Source organism: Cuculus canorus, chromosome 17 (assembly GCF_017976375.1).
Source record: "Cuculus canorus isolate bCucCan1 chromosome 17, bCucCan1.pri, whole genome shotgun sequence".
In the NCBI taxonomy this organism is placed as follows: domain Eukaryota; kingdom Metazoa; phylum Chordata; class Aves; order Cuculiformes; family Cuculidae; genus Cuculus; species Cuculus canorus.
The window spans coordinates 12664904-12687188 of NC_071417.1; the positions used below are offsets into that span (position 1 = coordinate 12664904).

The following is a 22285-nucleotide window of genomic DNA, read 5'->3' on the forward strand; positions in this document are numbered from 1 at the left end:
TGTGGCAGGAGTCATCAAATTAAGTACAACATATGGTACACCCTGCTGCAAGTTTGAATTTTATTTCTAAAGGGATGTGGAAAAGAAAATATTTTCAAAGTTTACAAGCCTCAAGGGCACCGTTTGCCAGAGCAAATGTATTGAATTGTCTACTGTAAATATGGCACATAATGCTGCAACAACAGCAACCAAATTTTACTGTTAACAAACGCGAGGTCAGCATATTGATACTCACACACAGGGATAAGTGTGCTGGCTCCATAAATTTAAAGATGAGCTAAGATTTAAAAGAAGCAGCTGAGGGAGACAGACAGACAATCAGAGAGCAAGAAAAAAAAGAGTAAATCATACACAAAAAACAGCCAGTAAAAATAAATAAATAAATAAATAAATAAATAAAAGCAGTTAATATACATGAATAATGGATGTTTGATTTAAAAGCAGTTTACTCCAATATGATGTAATTTTTGACAATCAGCCAGAGAGACTATTTCGCAAGTTCTTGCCAGATATAAGTCATTGTGTAAAGCTGGTAACACAACCATTTCTTCGAGCATGTGGAAAATTGACTTTCATGCCATCCTAAAGGTGACTTTACACTGGCAAACGAGAGCTCTTGATTTTGCATGCGCTGAGCTGCACCGAGCAGCCTCAAACAATGCTTAAAGGCCCACACAGAAGACTGCAAAAACAAGGCAGTCTGAACAGCTTGCAGCAAAGCCAGCCAGACCCGCTCCTCCAAATATCCACACCTGCCGTAAAAAGTCACACACCAAGCTAAAAACAAGCAGAGTTTGTGGTTTTTTTCTTTAAAGTTTTCAATTGACTGGAGTCAAAAAGCAAGACTCCAAGCTGGTAGCAAGATGTAGAGCCAAGCATCGTGCAGGCAAGCAGCGCGCGAGCTTCGGCAACGTGATTCTGCCAATGCACCTGCAACCCTTGCTGTTCCAGCGCCGGACACTGCCAGCGGCCAGGCCCCTGCCAGCCTCCACGGGCTTGGGATGCGGACAGATGTCTGCTAGGACCTGGAATGAGGTCACCAGGCTCATTTGACTTGTGGCTGAAGACTGATGTAGAAGTTCAGGTAGCCAGAGAGGAAAGGATATTGTGTTTACACACTGAACCACCCACTCACTCAAAAACAAGCCCTAGCCCAGAAACGTATTTTCCCTATAGACAGCAAAAAGGAAGGCAAGGTAATTCTTAAAAATTGAATTAGTTCTCTTGGTTTCACAGATTACCGCCTTCAATACTCACGGCACATCCTAGCAGCTGTATTTTCAAAATCTGAGACACTTATCTAAGCAGCTTGTGCGAGTTTTGTGGCATTCACATCAACGTACAAATAGGGGGAAAAAGCAGAACATCATTAACATCGATCATTACAAAAGGGAATTTTATTTTTTTTTTTTAAACTAGTAAATTTATTTTTGGTCATTTACAAACAGAGAAAAACCAAGATGGATGATTGTTACGTTTCAGCAAAAGAGGGGTTAATGAATACATCATGCAAAATGTAGGCAAGGAAAACTTCTGGTCTCTGCCAGGCTGCGTTTCTTGCAGTGCCTGACACAAAACGTTACACAGTTCAGCTCCTCAGAAGTCCTCCTACACGGTACCAAAGAGTTTATAAAGGAAAAGGAATTGAAAACACCTTTCACCTTAACAGATCTGCTAATACCGTAAAGTCCTACAGCTCCTCAAAGGACAACGTTTGGACAAGTCCCGGACGTTCAAGTTCAGTAACAACTGCCCTTCTACTGGTATGAAAATCAGAGTTTGTAAAGATCAATTTATTGAAAACTGGACTATCTACAAGGGGCACAGTGGTTACCACAACTGAAAAAACCACATGAAAATGAAGAAAATCAAGATAAAAAAATCTGAAGCCTTTGAAACCACAAAAACTGGAAACATTACAACACCAGCAAAGACAATGTAAGCCTACCAGTTACCAAAGAGGAGGATTTTAACTAAAATAAGATGCAAGAAAGATGTAACAGCTTGTATAAAGCAGCTATGACCTAAATACATCATCCAAGAGAGACTGTAAAGGATGAAATCCAATTTCAAACATTATTTAAATTGTCTTTTCAGTTAATATTGGTTCAGAACATCTATTTCACGTGGTTAATTCTACTGGATACAGCCACATTAGGAAGTAGTTCAGGGACCCCATGGAAACATAAACACAGGACAAACCTAGGCAGTATTTCAATCGCCAAAGAGGAGGGACAGGTGATGTGGAACGCTATTCATCAAGTACAAGCCAATTGCCAGTTCAAAACAGATGAAAAAGCGACAGCACAACAACCAACTCCCAAGACATCGGATCTCAACACACCCAGCCTTCTGTTTCTAGAGTCGGTGGCTCTAAAATCATTACTATCCTTCCTTTACTCCTCTCTTCCCCATTTACCTGTTCTGAAATAAGAACAAGCAAAACCAGGAAATGCACTTTATAATGCACATAACATTAAAAAAGTTCTTCAGCTGCATGAGATTAAAATAAAATTATCTTGCATGCTATATGAAGTTTCTTTGGTGGAAAAAACCCTCCAACTCCTCCCACGTTGATTATCTCCTATCATCAAAAACTGCTAATATGTAAAAATTTGAATTAAATTTTAAATAGAGGAGAAAGTTGAGTTTGGCGTTGTGTCCTGTGCCCCCCAAGAGAATAAAGCACCTATAATTCAACAGAAATAAGGCACAAGCAGGAGAGCTCACCTGAAGCTACAGCAGGAGACAGACTTATTTGACAGCAGACGGTCCATTCAGGGGGAATGGATCCAACTGTGAGAAAAGCTTCGGTCAGATCTTACAGACAGGGAAATAATTGCATCAGAAATCAGATGATGTTAATCCCGACAGTTACAGCGCTACCTGTTTATGAGGTTTCTAGCCTGACACGGAGGGACCAAAGCCAGCTCGAGTTTAAATCTATGGGTTTAATTTGACATGCAATGCTCAAAGCCAGATTCAAAGGTGGATGCCAAGACTTTGTGATGCTGCTGCAGCGTCGAGATCACCGGTCTCCAAGCTGCACGACACAGGGTAATACATTATTCGCTAGACGCCATCCTTTAAGACATCCATTGGATGTCATGAGGGCTGCTTTAGGTTGAAAGGGAAGCCGGGGCTAGGGTTTTCCCTATGGTTCAATATCTGGGGTATATTATTACAAGCCTAGATGGGAACACAGATCTCAGTATTTCAATAATTTAGAATATAAGGGAAATAGTACATTCCACATTGAATTAATACAACTGAAATACCCCTTACTAAGGGCACCTCTCTTAGCTTAATATAAAACAAAGAGTTTAAGGAGCCCTAAACAGACAAACTTTGGAGAAACGGCATCGTATTTGGGTTGTCTGATGCTTAATAAAGTGAAAGTTGAACTTCTCGCAGCTGAAGCATTTATATTCTCCACTCTCCTGCACTGACATCTGTCATCTAACAGTAGGCAAGTCTATGCCACAGACTTGATGTTTTTCTCCTCCCTGATATAAAAGTTTCTACAAAATTTATGCCTCAGATCTTTACTTGGCTGTCAAATTTGGTTAAAATTAGACCTTGATTAAAAAAGAGAGAGGGAAAAAAGATAGTTTCCGTAATGATATTTTCACCAGAAAGCAGGTCGCTAGGCAGTAGCATTAGGACTGTAAGCGTACACTAAAGGAAAAAAATATCCCCCAGGAGAAATAAAGAAAACCCCAAACTGAGAAGAAACACAGCTTTCCCTCTACAACACAGCCAGCAGCCAACGGGGCTGGAATTCTTCATCATTACGTCTCTGAGATCGAAAGCCCTTCTAAAGACAGATTGTCAACTTGTGACCGGTGTAATCAGCCAATGCGTAGTCCTTTCACGTCTGCGCGAGGCGAATAATTATCATAATAGACATTAGTAATTAATTTCCGGCGTGATGTCAGCTGGTGCAGCAATGCCAAGCAAATGTCCTTGTCAAACACACCCCAGCCGTCTGGACGACTTCGGTCCCATCGCCCTGATTAGGATGCACGCTGATGCACTGCTTAATACAATCTGCCATCGAATGCCAACGAGTTCAGAACTGAATTAGGGAATATGTCCGGCTTTACGGAGTGATGCTTGGGGACCTAAGTAGATTTCTCTACTCCTTTACAAGGCACAAAGGCGATCATCGATGTAATGCCTCTGAATGAGGCAATTTTACCTTCTAACCTCCCACCTCTGTAGGGAAAAGTAGTAGATCAGGACAGCAAAGGAATTAATAAAGACAGCATGGCCTCACAGCATCTCTCAGCCCTAGAGGTATTTATGGTGGCCTCAGCGTTTCCCCAGTGAACATAATTTTAAGGGGAAATTAGATGCAGCTGAACACGTTTATTCCTGACACGGAGGTAGCCCTAAATAAAGCTTTCCTATTCTAGTTGCTTGCCAAAGAGAACACTGCATTTTTACACAACAGACCATAGCTTCTTTCAGCTGGGTGCTCACCTCCCGCTTCCTTCTCCACCTGCCTGAAGCATCCTCCTTCCCTCATTGCCAACAGCCCTTCATACGCCTGAAGTACAACCACAAAAAATGAAATGAGTGGAAAAGTTAGGCAAGATGCAGGAAAGGGACAGAAACTCTTCTTAAGGCATCTGGAAATTGGTCTTTCCGCAGCTTGGTCCCTGCCCTGGAGCATGGCTGTGTCCAGGACGAGGATGCTGCGGCCAGATGCTGAGATCCCTTACCTGGGATCTCGGGTAGGATTCTGAGCCCTCCCCAACCACAGTTATTTACGCTGCCTATTTGGGTATGCAAGCCCAAAAGAGCTGCTCCTGAAGCAGAGAAGTTTGAGAAGAGCTGCATTAAAAACTCAGCCATGAGTCTTCAGCACGGTTACAGAAACAGCCTGGTTTTGATCTACCCTGCCACCGTTAAGATGTGCTGATAAAAGCAGCAGACTGCGTCAAGGGGTGCTTCAAACCTCTGATTATAATTTAATACAACAGTCACATCCTCACCAAACTGGAAGTAACCTGGTTCAAGTCCTTAAGCGCATTAAAAAATAGCAGCATTCTCCTAAGACTGCACGTTTGCACACACAGGCTGCTCTGCAGAAAGGCTGAGGTTTGGCATTTTGGGGCAGGAGGTGTTTATTGGGGTTTTGAGGTTGTGGGTGTTCTTTTGAGACGAGTTCCCCGTAGAGGACACAGCAAACGGCTGAAGGAGCAGAGCATGTGAAGTATTTACAGGGAACCCAGCAAGATGGACAATAATCCCTTCCTCCAGCTTGTAGTGATAGGATAAGGGGGAACAGTTTCAAGCTGAAAAGGAGGAGATTAAGATGAGATCTTAGGAAGAAATGTTTTCCTGTGAGTGTGAGGAGGCCCTGGCCCAGGTTGCCCAGAGCAGTGGTGGCTGCCCCATCCCTGGAGGGGTTCCAGGCCAGGTTGGATGGATCTTGGAGCCCCTGATCCAGTGGGAGGTGTCCCTGCCCATGGCAGGGGGTGGAACTGGATGGGCTTTGAGGCCCCTTCCAACCCAACCCATTCTATGATTCTACAATCATTGCACTAAAGAGGTGTCTTTCCTCTACTGTCAGAAGTTGAATAGCAGGGGCAGAAATGGTCAGTAGCTTGAAGTCTTTTCCTTTCTTAATTATGAAGGTATAAAAAACTTAATGAAAAAGAAATACCTGGTTGGGCTCATTCAATACCCAGCCAAGGGTTTTGACTCCAAAGGCTGCCTCACGAGCAGACACATCCAGACACGTGACAGGCTGGCCGTAGACAGAGTGGAGAATCTTCCCAGGATCTTCTCCTTTCAGGAGATAAACAATGTCTTCTGCAGCTGCTACTGCCACTGGGCTCCCCAGTACACCTGGAACCAGGTGAAGGAAGTTGACCTAAAAAGAGCAGACTTTTTTATTTTTATTACAGTCAAAAATTCTTTTACATCACTGTCTTACGCTGAACTGAACAAACTACTGATGTGTGGCTATCTGCTATCCTGAATCATCCCAATTATGGATTCAACGCAGGCAAAGACTAAATATCACTTTTATTTCTGTTTTTAATTTAGGTCCTCTGATGAAATCCAGCTTAAAGGCTTTAGAATAAGCCCATATAAAAAACTCACCAGAATACATCACAAGAGAACACACCAAAATGGCACATCAGAGAGACTCATTCAGATGAAGCCATTAGGTTAAGGCACACAAAGCAAATATCATGGCTTGAACGTGAATATGATGCTCCAGAACAGTCAACTAACAAGTTGTGGTAATCATGAAGGTACGTCCGCATCACAAGAAGGACATGGAGCTTTTGGAGTTAGTCCAGAGGCCACAGGGATGATCCAAGAACTGGAGCACCTCCTATAAGAGGACAGGCTTGGAGAGTTGGGGTTGTTCAGCCTAGAGAAGAGAAAGCTGTGGGGAGAACTTAGAGCAGCTTCCAGTGCTGAAAGGGGCTCCTGGAAAGCTGGGGAGGGGCTCTGGATCAGGGAGTGCAGGAAAAGGATAAGGGGAATAATTTTAAGTCAAAATGGGGAGATTGAGATGACAGCTTCCTGCAACAGGAGGGAAGCTGCAAGGCTCAGTTTATTCCTACATACTTCCTTCCCCTTTCAAAGAGATGCTGATACTCTCAGACATACCAAAACTTCAGAGAATAGGACAGCTTTTAATTAAAATAGTCTCAAAACTTCAGTGACAGAAGGTGCAACCTAAAGTAGCTGCACAACTAGTTACGGCTTCACAAGTGATACTATTAGCTCGTCTGCAGTATCCTGCCTCAGAATTAATCAGATAGCGTTGATCTGGAATGAGACCTTGAGTTTTAGCTCCAATTGTAAGCGAGAAAACTGATTTACGAAATGAGCCAACTTAGTTTAATGTTGACAAAAAAATAATTAAAACCAGCCAACCTCCTGCACCATATGGACTTCTCTTCATTTTCGCTTGCAGCTTAAGCCAGCTTTTCACCCTTGCTCTTCAGTGATGAAAGGCTCATCCATTAACCTGCTTCAAAAATCATAGCCTCTAGCTGATAATGCTGTTATCTAGCTCAGGCAATGCTCCTGTAAGATTTTTAGAAGATCCCTCATGACTACACCAAAAATAATTAGTGCATCAGGAGCTCCTGGAATGAAGCTGAGCAGCCTGGAGACTCACCAATTTCTGGATTTCAAACGTTCCTGTCGTTTGCCAGACTCCTCTGTCATCGGGGCTTTCCACTTTGACCTCGAAGCCAGATGCCGTTGCTACCGTTGCACCCTCTGAACCAAGAGCTAAAGCCTGTATCCTCTGATTGTGCTGGTAATGATGGATTGGCTCCCGCCCAAACATCAGGTTCCAAACGCTAATGGTCCCTGTATACAAAAAAAAATAAAACAATCACTATCCATTATCTCGGAATTAAATACAATTTTAAAAGATCATTTCAAGATGTAAGTTTAAAAGCATTCTAAAGGGAAAGTCAATACACAGAACAGAGCGTAGCGCAGGAATCCAGAATTTCAGGGCTGCAAAGCACCATGTAACGGGTTCAGAGGAGACTTTCCAAACTCACGTACTCTGGCATTAGAGGCTCTGTTGCTCTCCATAATCCCTAATTTTTCACTTTCAGATAACATTGATACCTACAAGAAAGACCACTTGAGATCTCTCACGTTTCCATGTTTGGAGAAATCAGACTTAAACAGATACATAGGTTCTTGTTCCACCAGATACTTATCCTCCATCACCGCACCCACTGTGAGGAAGAACCTCCATCCATTCAAATTTAAGTCACGGAGAAGCTTTGAAGTGGAGAACCTGAAGCTCTCCACACACAGCGCTCCAGTAAGAGATTTTAACACCATTCTTAACAGTTCACAACCAGCAGCAAAGCTCCTAACCCCGATACTCTGGGGAAACAGAAAACGTCCAAGAGTTCAAAAAGCTGAAGAACACAAATCCCAAAGAATATAGCACTCTAAGTCAAAATATACTTGTAATTACATATTTCCCAGCACAGATCACTGATATTCTTTTTAAAAGCATGGTACATTAAAGCAATCATCCAAATAAGAGCAACCTGAAACAATCAGGAGTGATTACAGAACAGAAGGGCCAGACGGAATTGGAGACTTCTGGGCCACCTTTGCACTGAATTAATGGCGAAGCAATCTTCAGACGTGACAGACAGGGCTGGAGAAGCCTTCCTTCTCCTTGAGCGTGACCATTAATGATGAAATGATTAATGGTAGCTATTCCTTCAAACGGAGACATAAAAGCTCTGACAGACAGCTGCGGACGGGCACCAATGCCAGTTTGCAAACACTCCTCCCGTGTCCCAGAGGAGGTGAAGCAAGAGTGTGGTAATGAAACTGCACATAGTGAAATGGTATCTAAATGAGTTTAAATTGATTTATGTTTGCTTTAGTAAAGATTATTTGGTATCTGGAAAGTGCTACCAATGTGAAATAATGCAGATAATCCTTAAGATCTCTGTCTAATGGCACTCCCACTGAATATTTATATTCCTCGCCATGGGAATGAGTACCATAATGGGGACCATTTTAGTTTTATTAGGGATGCATATTTAAATTAATCTGCTATTTGCCTAAACAATTAGCTGCCTCTGTTTGTTTACACAAAGCCAAAACTGCAATTAGGCTTCCATCAAAAAGATAAGTCCTGACTAAAACTGTCCCGATGGAGTCATAAGGGCTCAGAGCAGAACTTCCCAAAATTACTTCTTAGCATAATGGTAATTATGTTAATTGCTTGAAAGGTAAATAACTGATGAACTGGTTTTGAGAAACAGAACATTGCCCGCATCACACGCACTTAGGCTTAGAGCAAGTTAACAAATACAAATGGACAGCACAGGCTCCAATTCCCTCTGCAGCCGGGGCTGCCCCCGCGGAGGCTGAGCAGCCGCACTCCTGCGCCTCCGCAGCGAATCCTCGGCTCCAGACTAAAACAAAGGGAATGGGTGACGGCTCACCTCCCAGAGAGCTGATTTAAGCACGCAAAGAAACACACATCAGTGATATCAGATCAGGGAATTCAGAACTGGACGTTTCCATCCGGTGCTGAACGTTGCCACCAAGCTCTTCCAGGCAGAAGTTTCAGCTTCTCTTGCAGAACATTTATCCCAACTAAAGACCACGTTTGCGAAGGAGAAAAAGGAACCTGGTTTGCTTTCAGCGAAGCCTGTTGTTTACACACCTCTGATGAGCATTGCACTGGTTTTAACAGAGTGTACAAGAGTTGTACAAAATACCAGAACACATCCAAAGCAAAGAACTCTCTTCTGGCCACGCAGACAAACTGGGAAACCCCAAATTCAGAGTTCTGCTCTCTAAATCTGAGCAACACAGCCACTATTATTATTATTGCTTCTCAAACATCACAAAAAGAAAAGATGGTGAAAATGGCTCATGCAACAATACTATCAGTCTGAGACAGATACTTTATTTTTTTTTTTTTACCAGATGTTCCAAGCAAAATCTGTCCAAAACATCTAAAAAATGTTATCAGGCAAAGACAATGTGTGCATCACCTGATGCCAAATACGGTGTGAAAACAGTAGTATAAAAAACTCAAATGGATTGTACGGTCACAAGTTAACACCTGTTTAGTGAAGGAGCACAACATAAGGAGTAAAAAGGAGTTGGAAAAGAACATAAAAAGCAAGAGAAATACTGTTTCCTTTCATTAGGATGAATAAGTATTTGCTCGCAGGAGGACTGCTTGTCCTCCTTGCTTCTCCACCCCTCCAAAAGAGTGCACTATTCTCTACGTACATCCTCCAGCACCTCTTTCTTGCCGCCAGTCAGAAGCCTTTCTCACCACACGCACAGAATGGCAGGAAGATGCTCCAGGGGAGGGTCAGGTTGGACATTACAAAAAGGTTCCTCCCCAGAGGGTGGTGGAGCACTGGAGCAGCTCCCAGGGAAGCAGTCACGGCACCAAGCCTGACAGTATCACAGCGTTTGGACAATGCCCTCAGGCACGCGTGAAGGTCGGGCTTGTCCTCTGCAGGGACGGGAGTTGGATTCGAGTTGGATTCGATGATCCTTGTGGGTCCCTCCCGACACAGGTCAGCCTATGATTCCACGGAAACGCACTATTGTCCAAGCAGACATGTGCGTTCACGCAGGACAGCTGGAAACCATCACCATGTTGTATACAGAAAAAAAAACCACTCCATTGTATTTATCAACAGTTAAAGCTATAACTAGGTCTAAAAATGCTACTGACAACATTCTGTATTCGACTGTAACATGCATTTATTAGCATGCAAGACTTTGTAACAGTCAATCATGTTTGTGTAAGTGTAAAATAAGCCATCATTACAGTTAAAGTTATTAGTATGGCAACATAAAAAGAATCAGGCGTAAGATTTACCAGTGCAGATGAGATCACTACTTTACATAGTCTATCTTCCTGCCTCCAGCAGTGACCAGCACTTCATTTCCAAAGCAATATCTTGGCTAAGGTGAAGTTAAGGTTGTAAGCACAGAGTATTTTATTTTTTTTTGTGAATACTGTAATCTTAAAAGTGTTAGAAGTCATTAAATCAAAATTATACACAATACTTCCACAGCATGCTAAAATCTGTACCACAATTGTGATCATTTCAATTGAACTCTAACAATAACTCCTCAGAGCAACTTTACAGCTTGCTTTTAGTTGATCTTGGCCCAAGGAAACGAGTTAAGAGCAAGAAGCTGATGAAGATGGTATAATTGCTGACACTTGACATCACCATCACTGCTGCAGTCATCTTGTTTACCACTTCAGCCCAGAGTGTGCAAGGAAATTAGGTTTGTAACTTCTAACCCGACACACTGTTGAAATGTGGCCTGATGAGAGGTTCGTTTACTGCAAATCATTCTAAAATGGAAGGTATTTGGATAAAACACCTTACTATGAGTCTATTGTGCCGTACACGGCACAGGGCTGACCCTGACTGTACTCTGATTTTAGTAAGCACATCATAATGCCACAGAATCGGGGAATGGTTTGACTTGGGTTGAAGGAACCTTAAAGCCCATCCAGTTTCAACATCATGGAAATGAGCACCAGCTTCAAGTCTGACGGTCTCTTACCATGAATTTCGAATTTCTCCCAAACGCATTTCTAGTCAGAGGGAATACCAGCACACAGCCAACTTGAACCTAGTAGATGCATAGTTTTTATTAACTACAATTTTACATTTTATTTTCATTGCAACGCAGTTCCTCAACTTTCAGTAGGTACAATAATCTCCCTACCATAGGGAACAGCACAAGACCTCAGTCATAAGAATCCTGCCTTTCCATTATCATTACCACACTGGTTTCCACCAAATGTTGTCAGGTTTCACCACTGCCACTCTCCAAGATTCCCCAATGACACCATCCCTGTGTACGGTCCCTCAGAAAAGGCACAGACGAGAAACTGCCTCTTGAGTCTCCAAGTCTGGAATGAAATACGGACTTCTCTAACTGTGATGTGCAATCACACGCCACCTACCCAAACCAAGAATTTTGGATCCACAGCCACCTGTATGTACCTGATGGGAATAAATACACTATCACATGCTACAAGCGGTCTCCTTCATCCGAGCCAGACTGTCTCCCTGCTCTTCCTATCTTACCAAGTATCCTGGCGCTTCAGGGAAGACTCCAAATACATTACTCCATTTCTGTCTTTGCAAGGAGGGTACAGAAGGGACAACACCCACAAGCAGCTCTAAGGGCATCAGAACGGACAAGACAGCAGATTTCCAGTCCCAGAAAGTAGTGCTGCCAAAATTCCCTTCCTGGAGCCTGCCAAGAAGCAGAAGCACTTCTGACCCCTGCAGAAACCACCTTCCTTTGCTCCAAGTTGCTTCTCCACAACCTGTGAGGTTCCACTAACTCCTCCCAATAGGTCTCAAAGGTCTTCCATGGATGGGGGCAGCAGAGCATCTCTCACTCTGCCTACACGTGTATGAAGAATAGCACTGAAAGAAAAAGTATGTTCCCTCGTTGCAGCACATTGTTTTCAAGTCAAACTATGAGACTCTGGAGGGCAGAGGGGGTGATGGCTAAAGTAGACCGCTGTTTCCCAAAAGCTGTGGCTCACAGCCAAAGTCAGGCAAGCATGGAGCAGATGGAGTCCTGGCAAGGTCTCCACTGTCCCTGCATTAGCAGCATCTGCTCATTACCCAGAACCCTCGCCTGCTTTATCTAATGCTCCAGGAAAAGCATTTTGATTTGATTCATTTCAGTTCGGTAACGTGCAACACAATTAGTGGTAAAATCAAACTGGAGGACTGCCAATGCTGACAATAGGAAACAAGGCAGAAGAAATATGAGGCCAGTGGGTCGGAATTCAAAAATCACAACTGTGGATCAAGTTGCCAAGTCCCGTTGCCCCAGGTGTACATACAGTGCCCCCACTGAGTGCTGGCATGGGCGGAGGGAACTTCATTTTCTACCCATACATTTTTCTTTCATTTTCCTCTCCTTGCGGCTTGTTTCTCGGAGGCCGACACCGTCAGAAACATTCACCAGAAGTCACAATTCAATTTTTATTTAGTGCCTTCCTGGAGTTACAATTCACTTTGGATGCAGGCATCCCGGTAAGACAAATCTTTCTCCTTCCCACGTTTCATATGCCTTGGGAAGCGTTTGCTACTACCAAACCAGCAAAACAGTGCTGTAAGGCAGGCACGGCATGAGCAGAATCTGCCTGTTAGTTCTTCCCTGTGATCGGATGCCAAGGACATCGCTGCGTGAGCTCTGTTGAACTGGGAGAAACTGATGTTATCTGAACGAGTCTGCTAGCCAGGGATTCGACGGAGAAGTCTAGACTCTGCCTGACAGCACCACCTCCAACACTAGCAGATGGTTTCTCTGTGTTAGTCAAACTTACAAACAAAGAGAAAAGGGAACTGGAAAAGTACAACAAAGAACAACCAAAAACATTATCTTCAAAGCTGTCCCTCCCCTCCCCAAGTTTAAATAATTCTCTCCACTGCACTAAATATAACATATGCTTTCAGATTCCCGTTAGTAAACATTTCTGAAAATCGGGCTCTGTAATTCCCCGTTCACACAGAAACTAATCTATTCCGACCAGGCTTCTCGAATCAGAGTAACTGCCATATCACAGAGCCCATTAAAATTTCGACCCAAAAGAATAAAAGACGGCAAGTTTTATGCAAACCAGTGCAGTCACGGCACTCACAGGGCTGACGACAAGCAATATGACAGAAAAACTGCAGACAAATTTTTAGATGAGTCAGTGGAAGGCTAGAAAACAAAGACCTTCTGCTTGTCATCGTTTGGTACGCTGGACAAAAAGCCAACACTTAAAACTCTCATTGCGTTATAATTTCCTGTGACTTGAGTAAATAATATTACTGAGTAGTCTGTAACACCAGACTTGATGTCAGAAATCGTCGCCTATCAAGAATTTTTAGCCACAGAAAACCATTCCAGCACAATCAATTCCACTTTCCAGGCTAGAAAAACAGCTAAGGACACTGATGTCTTAAAACAGCTGTTTTCACATATAAAGCATTTAATTTACTTCTCAAATAAACTATACGGATTCAAGGTTTTGTTTGGATTACCCATCCCTGGCTTTGCTTTCACACACAGAAATGCCAGGATCAAAGACAGTGTGCGTACAAAGCTCCCTAACTTTAAAAATACTCTATATTCATACCCAAGGGGAAGTTTTTAAGTGAGAAATCATACATTTTAAAGAAAGATGATAGGAGCTGAGCTCTGCCTGAGCAACTCAGCCGAGGACCCCAACTGGCCAGTACTGTCCAAACCAGTCTTCTTTAATTGCCGGTTCCACATCCAGTAGATGTACGGTCGGTCTCTGCCTCTTGTTGCCCATTAAATAAACATCTAAGTCTATTTAAAACAATGCCTATAACCAAGATTTTATTACAGTTTCATTAAACATTAGCTCGCAGTTTTGATTTCTCTATATCAAAGCACATAATATCCCACTGTTGCAAACAGATACTTCAGTTAAGAAAATGTGCATCCATGGTCTATGCCAAGAGCCAGAGAGGATGTGGATTAATCAGACATGCAAGTTCACCGGTATTCCCACAACAAAGCCTCACAGCACCCCAAGGGAGTTTTGGACAGAGGACAAGGCTGGTGGAAGAATATTTAATATTTTTATAACAAAACAAGTTATTCGCTTAAGATAGTTTGGCTGAACTACAGCCTGGCACTCAAGCTTTGTGCAGCAGTTCCAGTAGGAATTAAACATCAGTTTTAATGGGTGCTATGTTCCAATGCTTCCTAATGCATTTAGGGTTATTGGCCAACTTTCTCACATAAAAGCAAGTGTGTGCGTGTGTGTGTATACACAGGATTACAGGCAGACAAAAAGCTGAGCACAGCTGCTTCATTTTTGTAAAGCCTCTTTTTTTTTTTCAAATAGGGAGGAGAGTTGTGGTTACTTACCGTCCTCGTAAGCTGCTACAGCCAGAGAGCTGTTTATCCTCACAAAGGAGACATGTGGCTGAGGTCCAGCATCACCAGGACCATGTGCTGCTTCCAGGATGGGGGCTGTGTAATCCCAGGTGCGAGCATCCCACAACCTCACTTCTCCTGATGTGTATCTGGAAGAGAAGGCTATTATTCATCCCTAAAGCATCTGAAAAAAAGGTAGATGGAGGGGAAGGGAAGAAGAAACAAGAAACATCTTAGAACTGAACACCTTTTATGCTTCCTAGACCAATTCTCCTGTTTACACTTTGTGTACAAGCCTATCAACTCGGTTCATTGTATTCTCATTTACGGAATGCAGCATAAAGTCTACTAAGACAGACAGGTAAACCAGAACTAGAAGAACAACACAACTGAGCTACCACAGGCTCCCCCAAATATCGATGTTAGCTTTACGCAGAGGATTCAAGGAGAGCTGGGCATCATGGGAAAAAGGGTCATCAGTAACAAATCTAAATTACAGCATGGCAAAACTTCAAACTGTTTCCTTTCGGTCTTTAAAAATCTGTGATTGTGGTTGTGCCAAGGAATCGCTGTTTAATCAGAGTATTTATGTACATACATACAAGCACTCACGCACACAAGCACCCAGCCTACTGCTCTTCATTGAAAGAAACTTCTTAATGCCTCATCAGCGGATCAGGATTGCCCACATCTCTGAAGACTAATTAATTTATTAATACAATTCAGTGCTGCCTTTAGAAGGCAGTGCTGCCTTCGTGGCAGAAGGCTCTCACTGAAACATTATCAAAACTGCGTTTAACATCAAAATAGGGTTTGCTAAAGAGAAAAAAAACCCCACAGAACTAAACTTCTCAGAAAATCCTGAATATATCTAAATTACACAGCAATGCAGAAACTGCTCTGTGCCATCTATGCCATGGAACACAACATACTGCTAAAGAAAAAACACTGCAGGTAAGGCAGAGGAGAAGCTCCCTCTGTGACTGGTCAAAGAGCGCAGTTCAAGCCATTATGAACAGTTCAATAATCATTTAAGGTAATTCTGACAGAACTGTGATAATTAGCACCATCAAACAGTCTCAGATGTCTTTCTCTGTCATACTCGAGGCTTGGATTTGGTTGGAAAATGAAGGATGCTTCCTGCTCTGTCAGCTTTGTTGTTATACCCTGACTTCTGGGTGGAAAATAGTTCAAAAGAATGATTCTAATAAGCCTTAAAAGTCTACAGGTCAAAAAATCTGGCTGTCCTATGTTTCTGAGGAAAACAAGACAATGGGTATTTACAAAAGAGATGAAGAAGGCACTTAATAGAGGTTTAGAAGGTGTTGTGACTTCAACTCGGATTGCCCCAGTCTTTGGGGGGTCCTAAGCAACTGGGTGACAGGTACTCGGGAGCAGTTTACTCCAATGTCTCTGAGCAAAAACACTCCCCTATATACAACTAATTGAAGTGCCTGAGGGAGCGGTGAAATCTGTCTTAGCAGAAAGAGAAGCACATCAATTCTCTGCACTGGATTGGGAAGAGGAGAATTGTTTCCTTGTCACCAGGTTTCCTCTTCAGCACTTTATATAGCTAGATAGAAGAAAATGAGAGGATGGGGCGGGACAGCACTTCTGCCTTCTCCTGCAAACAAGGGCCAGATCCTCTCATTCCCAATTCGTAGCAGCACTATTTAAAAAGGAAAGATCAAAAAGAAGCTTTCCTAAAGCAAAGCAAAACATTTCACTTCGGGCTGAACGAGCAGTCTGGATTAGTCCACAATCAACGGTACAGATACTACAGAAGAAAGCAGATGAGGATCTTGGCCGCAGCGCTCATTCCAGTCCTGTCATGAGACGGGAGCACTGGGTGTGCTGGCAGAACCCCGCAAGCACCCACCAAACCCTACCTTCATTTGCGTCTGTCCAGAAATCCCACCACTGCACTGCAAGATAGGACAAGAGTTTTATGTCCATCAGGAAGAGGAGGGAGCAGGCTCGTAAGTTCTTTGTCCCCATCCCTCCCTGCATCCCTTCTACCGCAGTTTGTCACTCAGCCACACCACTCGCAGATACAGCATCTCAGTCCCATGCGGCAAACATAAAGGACTTGGAGAGACCATAAGACCTTGCTGGAAACATAAGAGGAGGTCCAGGTTTGGGCAGGGAACCAGCGTGGGGAAATGGGAGATATAAACCATCTCCTCAGCTGACAACACACTCCGTTGGCCACCACCACCGTGTGCCCATTTCCAGAATATACTGGGACTGTACCAGAACTGAACTGGAAGAGTTTCAAACACAGATGAAGCCAACTCAGAACTAAAAAATTTAATGGTTCAATTCCCCGCTTTTAATGTTGTTGTAAAGAGCAACACACTTTCAATTTGTAACCACAACAAAAGGCTTTTAAACTATTAAAGCATTGCCTTGTTGTAAAAAAAAATAAAAAGGCTGCTTTATTGCAGATAATTGGCAAATCTGCTGTATCAATATAGATGGGAGAAAAACACACAGCACTGTACAGAATCTATTTCTAGATAATTTCACTATTTCTCTTCATTTTCGACCACAACGGCCTTTATACTTAGCCATGCAAATTTGTTTGCGTTACCAGCTCTGAATGAAAGAACCTAAGATATAAGTTTCTGCCCCAGAACAGGCAGAGTCCTCCAAACTCACCCAGTTACTGAATTTTCTATTGAGGTGGCTATGAGAAGCCCACATCACATTCTGCTGGAGTGAAGAAAACACAACCAGCCCTTTCTGTTGAGTATAGCAACAAATACACTCTATTTGCTATAATGCAACAGCATTCAGCTGCTGCTTTTCCCCCCGATGGGTGTATTGAGATGACTAGTGCAGTGGTACATCAATATTCCAGCATCTAATGAGCCACTCGCATTAAAAAAACCCAACGAACAAAACCAAGCCCAAAATGTACAAACTCTGAGTTCTTAAGTTTAAAGGTGAAAAAAAAACCAAACCCACATTTCAGACCTTACCTGAATTACTTCATTTAGAAAGGCTGCTCAAAGTCTTGCTTTCCTGACCATAACAGGGACAACAAGGAAAAGCCTATTGCTACCAGCCCCAAGTTTCCCCCTCTCCCGATTCCCCCTGGCCTAACGCCTTCCTGGGTGTTCCATGCATCCATGCAGACAAGCCTTCCAGCTCTGGGTGTGCACGCTGCTCTCCCTACCCACCAGGCACTCTCTTAGCACTCAACAGAGACTCCTCATCTAAGGAACTGTGAGACCCCACCTGGAGCCCTGTGTTCACTTCTGGAGCCCTCTGCACAGGATGGACATGGATATATTGGAATGAGACTACAGGAGGCCACAAAGATGATCCTTGGACTGGAGCACCTCCCATACAAAGACAGGCTGAGAGAGCTGGGATTGTTCAGCCTGGAGAAAAGAAGGTTCCAGGGAGACCTTAGAGCAGCTTCCAGTACTGAAAGGGGCTCTGGATCACGGAAGGCAGAAATAGGACAAGGCGGAATGGGTTTCAGCTGAAAGAGGGGAGATTGAGACGAAACCTTAGGGAGAAATGTTTTGCTGTGAGGGCGGGGAGACCCTGGTCCAGGTCACCCAGAGAAGTTGTGGCTGCCCCATCCCTGGGGGTGTTCAGGGCCAGGTTGGATGGGGCTCGGAGCAACACAGCCCAGTGGAAGGAGTCTCTGCCCATTGCAGGGGGTTGGAACTGGATGGGCTTCAAGGTCTCTTCCAACCCAAACCATCCTATGATTGTATGAACTCAGCTTCTTTGATGGATTTGCATTTTACTTGGCTCTCGTTCTGCTGAACATCTTGGTACACGGACATGAGAAGCAGCAGCAGGAGAAAGACAAGAATTATATTTTTCTAACTATATTTCTTCTCCCTGACAAGCCAGTTCTGTAGTTCTGGGCAGATACGTACACATTTGTAAAACCTAGTCTGTAAATTTAGCTTAAGCTTTAAAAATACGCATGAAAGACTTGCTGAAATGGAGCTACAATATTTGGAATGTAAACGGAATGGAGAAGCTGAAAACAATTAAATTCATATGGTATCTACAAACATCCTATAACAAAAATACTCACTAATCTAAAGCGTTTGATCTACTTTTTATTGGCAGTAATGTCATAATGAGATGAACCATTTCCTCGTGCCCTCGCGCATGAGTGCAACAGAAGGCTGCAGGAGAAGGAGCTGGGGGTTAAAAGCTGCTGCTGTCCCGCGATGGCTGGGAAGCAGGTGGTGAAGTGCAGAGCACATGTGGGAGGGAAGCAGAGATGGAGGCTGGGTACCGCGCTAATGAAGTGGTGCTGAAGAGGCAGACGATTTCATAAGGAGAAAAACATCAGGAAACTGGTCAAAACACAGGATCTCATCTGAAAGAGCTCAACTGTGTTGGATAGCAATAGCCAGAACAAATCTGGGGAAAAGGAGGAGGGGGAGGCTGATCTCTCTCCAGAGCCCCAGATGTCTTTATCGTTGCCTAATGACAATTATACTCAACCAATTAAGACACTGCTATCACAGTTGCATTGTTAGTAAGCCTTTGGCCCTGAGTGTTGATGGCTGTCTAATTAGTGTTTGTGCAAAGTACAACTGCAACTAATATATAAACTGACAAACACACAAAAGAAAAACTGTTAACAGGAACATTTTCAAAACAGTCAAGGCTCTACATGGCAGCAGCAAAGACAAACTGCTCTCCTTCATGGCTAGCTTACTGCTGGCACTGCAGAAATCCACTTCAAACAAGCGGGTCAACTAGGCTGTCGCTGGGTTTCTGTTGTAACGGGATGCTGGTGTCAGTCCATTCCGTACACTGCCTCGAGCACAGTACTCCAGGATGAGCCTCGCTACACGAAGTTGGTCTGAACACAAAAGACTCTGGATAAGACACTTCAAAAACCAGTTTACACTTTCCGTATTTTTTCTAAAAAGTTTGTAGCAAGAAAATAAAAAGGAAGAATAAAGAAAAACCCTTTGTTTCACAGTTAGGTTTGATTTCCAGAAGGCAAAGTCAGTTCAGTTTCCAGATACCTGTGGTGATCAACAAAACAAAAAAACCCCAACAACTTTGTTTCAGGCAGTCAGCGACCATCTGTTAATACTCAAAAGATCTTATTATGAAGTCCTTACAATGTCAATGCATTTTATTGAAGTCAGTAGGAATTTTGCTCAAGTAACCATCTCTAGCTGTCTCTCTGTTTAACGGATGCCTGTTGATAAGCAAGGAAAATAATGAGTATTTTGCACTGCCTTGCTGCAACAAGCACCCCACACCTTTCATCCTTATTCCACCAAAAGCAACTAACTCGTCCTTCATGTGGTTAATTAAGGTACCTCGTCAGCGAGCCCTCAGTAGGCGTTAGGATAAGGTCCAATTAAACATGCAAACTCAAGCCCAAACACCTTTCTAAGTTCGTTCAAATTGTTCCTAAAGCTTTATCTTCTCTATAAAGCTCAAATTAAGACAGGAGTAATTCATAATGCTCAATTCAAAACACCTCTTCATCAAAACCACTGAAAGGTAGAAAATACCTCAGTCACAGCACACACTACTGAAATTATTAAATGGATTCCTTTACCTTCTTCATACTCAGTGTTAAGACCCACAAGTCTTCCCTGACATGAGGGATAATGACAGACTGCTTAGATTTCTCTACTAGAGTGTTAGATGCCTCACTCTGTGAGGCTGGATGAAAGCAATGGAAGTTCCCAAGCCTTCCTGCGTTCTTATTTACAGTTACCTAGAAACATTATTTTTGGTTGCGTGATATATCATATAGCCATAGAATTGTTTGGTTGGAAAAAATCTTTGACATCGTCGAGTCTAACTGCACCTGTCCACTACTAAAACATTGCTGAGCACCTCTTCTGTCCATATTTTAAAAGCCTCCAGCGATGATGACTCCACCACCTCCCTGGGCAGCCACTGCCAGTGCCTGAGAACCCTTTCCGCAAAGAAATTTTTCCCAATATCCAATCTAAACCTCCCCTGGTGCAACTTGAGGCCATTTCCTCTTGTCCTGTCACTCGTCACCTGAGAGAAGAGACCACCATCCAACTCATCACAACCTTCTTTCAGGCAGTTGTAGACAGTGTCTCCTCTCAGCCTCCTTTTTTCCCGGCTAAACAACCCCAGGTCCCTCAGCTGCCTTTCGCAAGGCTTTGCTCTCCAGCTCCTTCTCCATATATAAGCTATGAAAAAAAAAAAGAGACTAACTTGTACCAAAATGGATCCAGAACCACTTGAAGATTTAACACATAGGAAATACATTCTGAGCATCCCTATAACCCATTCCCAAACTCTTCTGTTGGGAACTTGACTTTCCAATGCGTTGACCCATGTCTATCTGTGGATCCCATTTACAGGAACTGAGCTGTGGAAAGCTTATGTTTTCCTTTTTCAAGTCTCACTTAGGAAATTGTAGCTTTAGGAAGTGGGTTAAGCTGCTGGAGATGGTATGCAGTTCTTCTGCAGCTTATGGTTGTTATCTGTAAGAAAATTAACATTTCACCAGCCTAAGTACTTCAGCGTGCCTCACTTTCTTATTAAGCGCATGCAAATGTCACGCCAAGGGAACAGAAACAAGCCACAGGGTTATATGTTCGGCAAAACATTTTAATGAACATTTATAAAAGCAGAAGTCAGAGAAAGCCAAACTGTCTCTACTAATTTCATTTTTAAGGCCAAAAATCTCCCATCATTTACATCAAGGTTCCAGTGGTTTGCATCAGCCCAGGTCCATTAATGACACCAGCTGCTCTGGCCAAGGAAACACATTACTGTGGGTACTGCCTAAGGCTACGGCCGTGGCAGGAGAAACAGAAATTAGCTTTTTCAAGAGAATTCAAGAGGAATCATGATGCAATTTGGGAAGGATCTGGTCTATCAATCCTTTTATTTCACAAAGGACAAACAACACAACAGATAAAACAGTGGCTCCAGTTTCAGATACAGGCGAGAAAACATTTAAAGAGGACGTAAACTGATATGTTTACATGTTGGAAGGAACACAAACCACAGCACACTCCAAACAGCAGAGAGGAAAACCGCCACCTGAACTCTAGGCTGGAAGGATGTGAAAACAGTAAAAAACATAGAATCATAGAGTGGTTTAGGTCAGAAGATCTCATCTCAATATTCCCTCTTTCAGCTGAAAAACATTCCCTCTTGTCCTGTCCCTGCCCTCCCTGATCAAGAGCCCCTCCCAGTACTGGAAGGCTGCTCTAGGGTCTCTTCGGAGCCTTCTCTTCTCCAGGCTGAACAACCCCAGCTGTCCCAGCCTGTCCTTGTACAGGAGGTGCTAGGATCATCTTTGTGGCCTCCTCGGAACTCACTCCATCAGCTTCACATCCTTCCTGTACTGAGGACTCCAGAACTAGACACAAGACTCCAGGTAAGGTCTCACAAGAGCAGAGTAGAGAGACTGAATCACCTCCTTCAAACTGCTGCTTACGCTTCTTTTGATGCGGAAGGATGAGGGTTTTTTGGCCTCAGCCGAAAATTAGGCTTTAGAAGCTCATAAGAAACCACTGTGACCTCGTTACCACACACAGCGCAACTCGCTGCAGTACCGTGTTCCTCTGCATCCAAAGCAAAACCTACCAGGAAACCAATAGCTTAATGGCCAGACGGGCTGGAAAAGCAGCTTTCACAAAGAGTTAGTATCAAGCTTCTACTATTGGTTTCACCTGAAAGTCTCCTTTTCACAAGATGACAGAGAAGCCAACGTGTTTGTCACACAACACAACCTGACCTACTGTCCCATCCTTTGTCATCCGACCCCTCTGAACTCATGATGTCATCCTGTTTTCAACTCTCCTAAAGGTGACTCACTTGAGAAAAAGGTCTGACA

At 43.3% G+C, this 22285-nt stretch overlaps 1 protein-coding gene across 1 annotated transcript in view; it reads right to left on the reverse strand.

Annotated features, from left to right (window-relative positions):
* The window catches only part of FBXW8 (F-box and WD repeat domain containing 8), a 53732-nt gene that overhangs the window by 12632 nt on the left and 18815 nt on the right, over positions 1 to 22285 (reverse strand). The window contains exons 5-7 of the mRNA XM_009557376.2: positions 14437 to 14594; positions 7154 to 7350; positions 5675 to 5884 (exon numbers count right to left, since the gene is read on the reverse strand). Of these exons, the coding sequence (XP_009555671.2) occupies positions 5675 to 5884; positions 7154 to 7350; positions 14437 to 14594 (565 nt within the window). The remainder of the gene's footprint in view (positions 1 to 5674; positions 5885 to 7153; positions 7351 to 14436; positions 14595 to 22285) is intronic.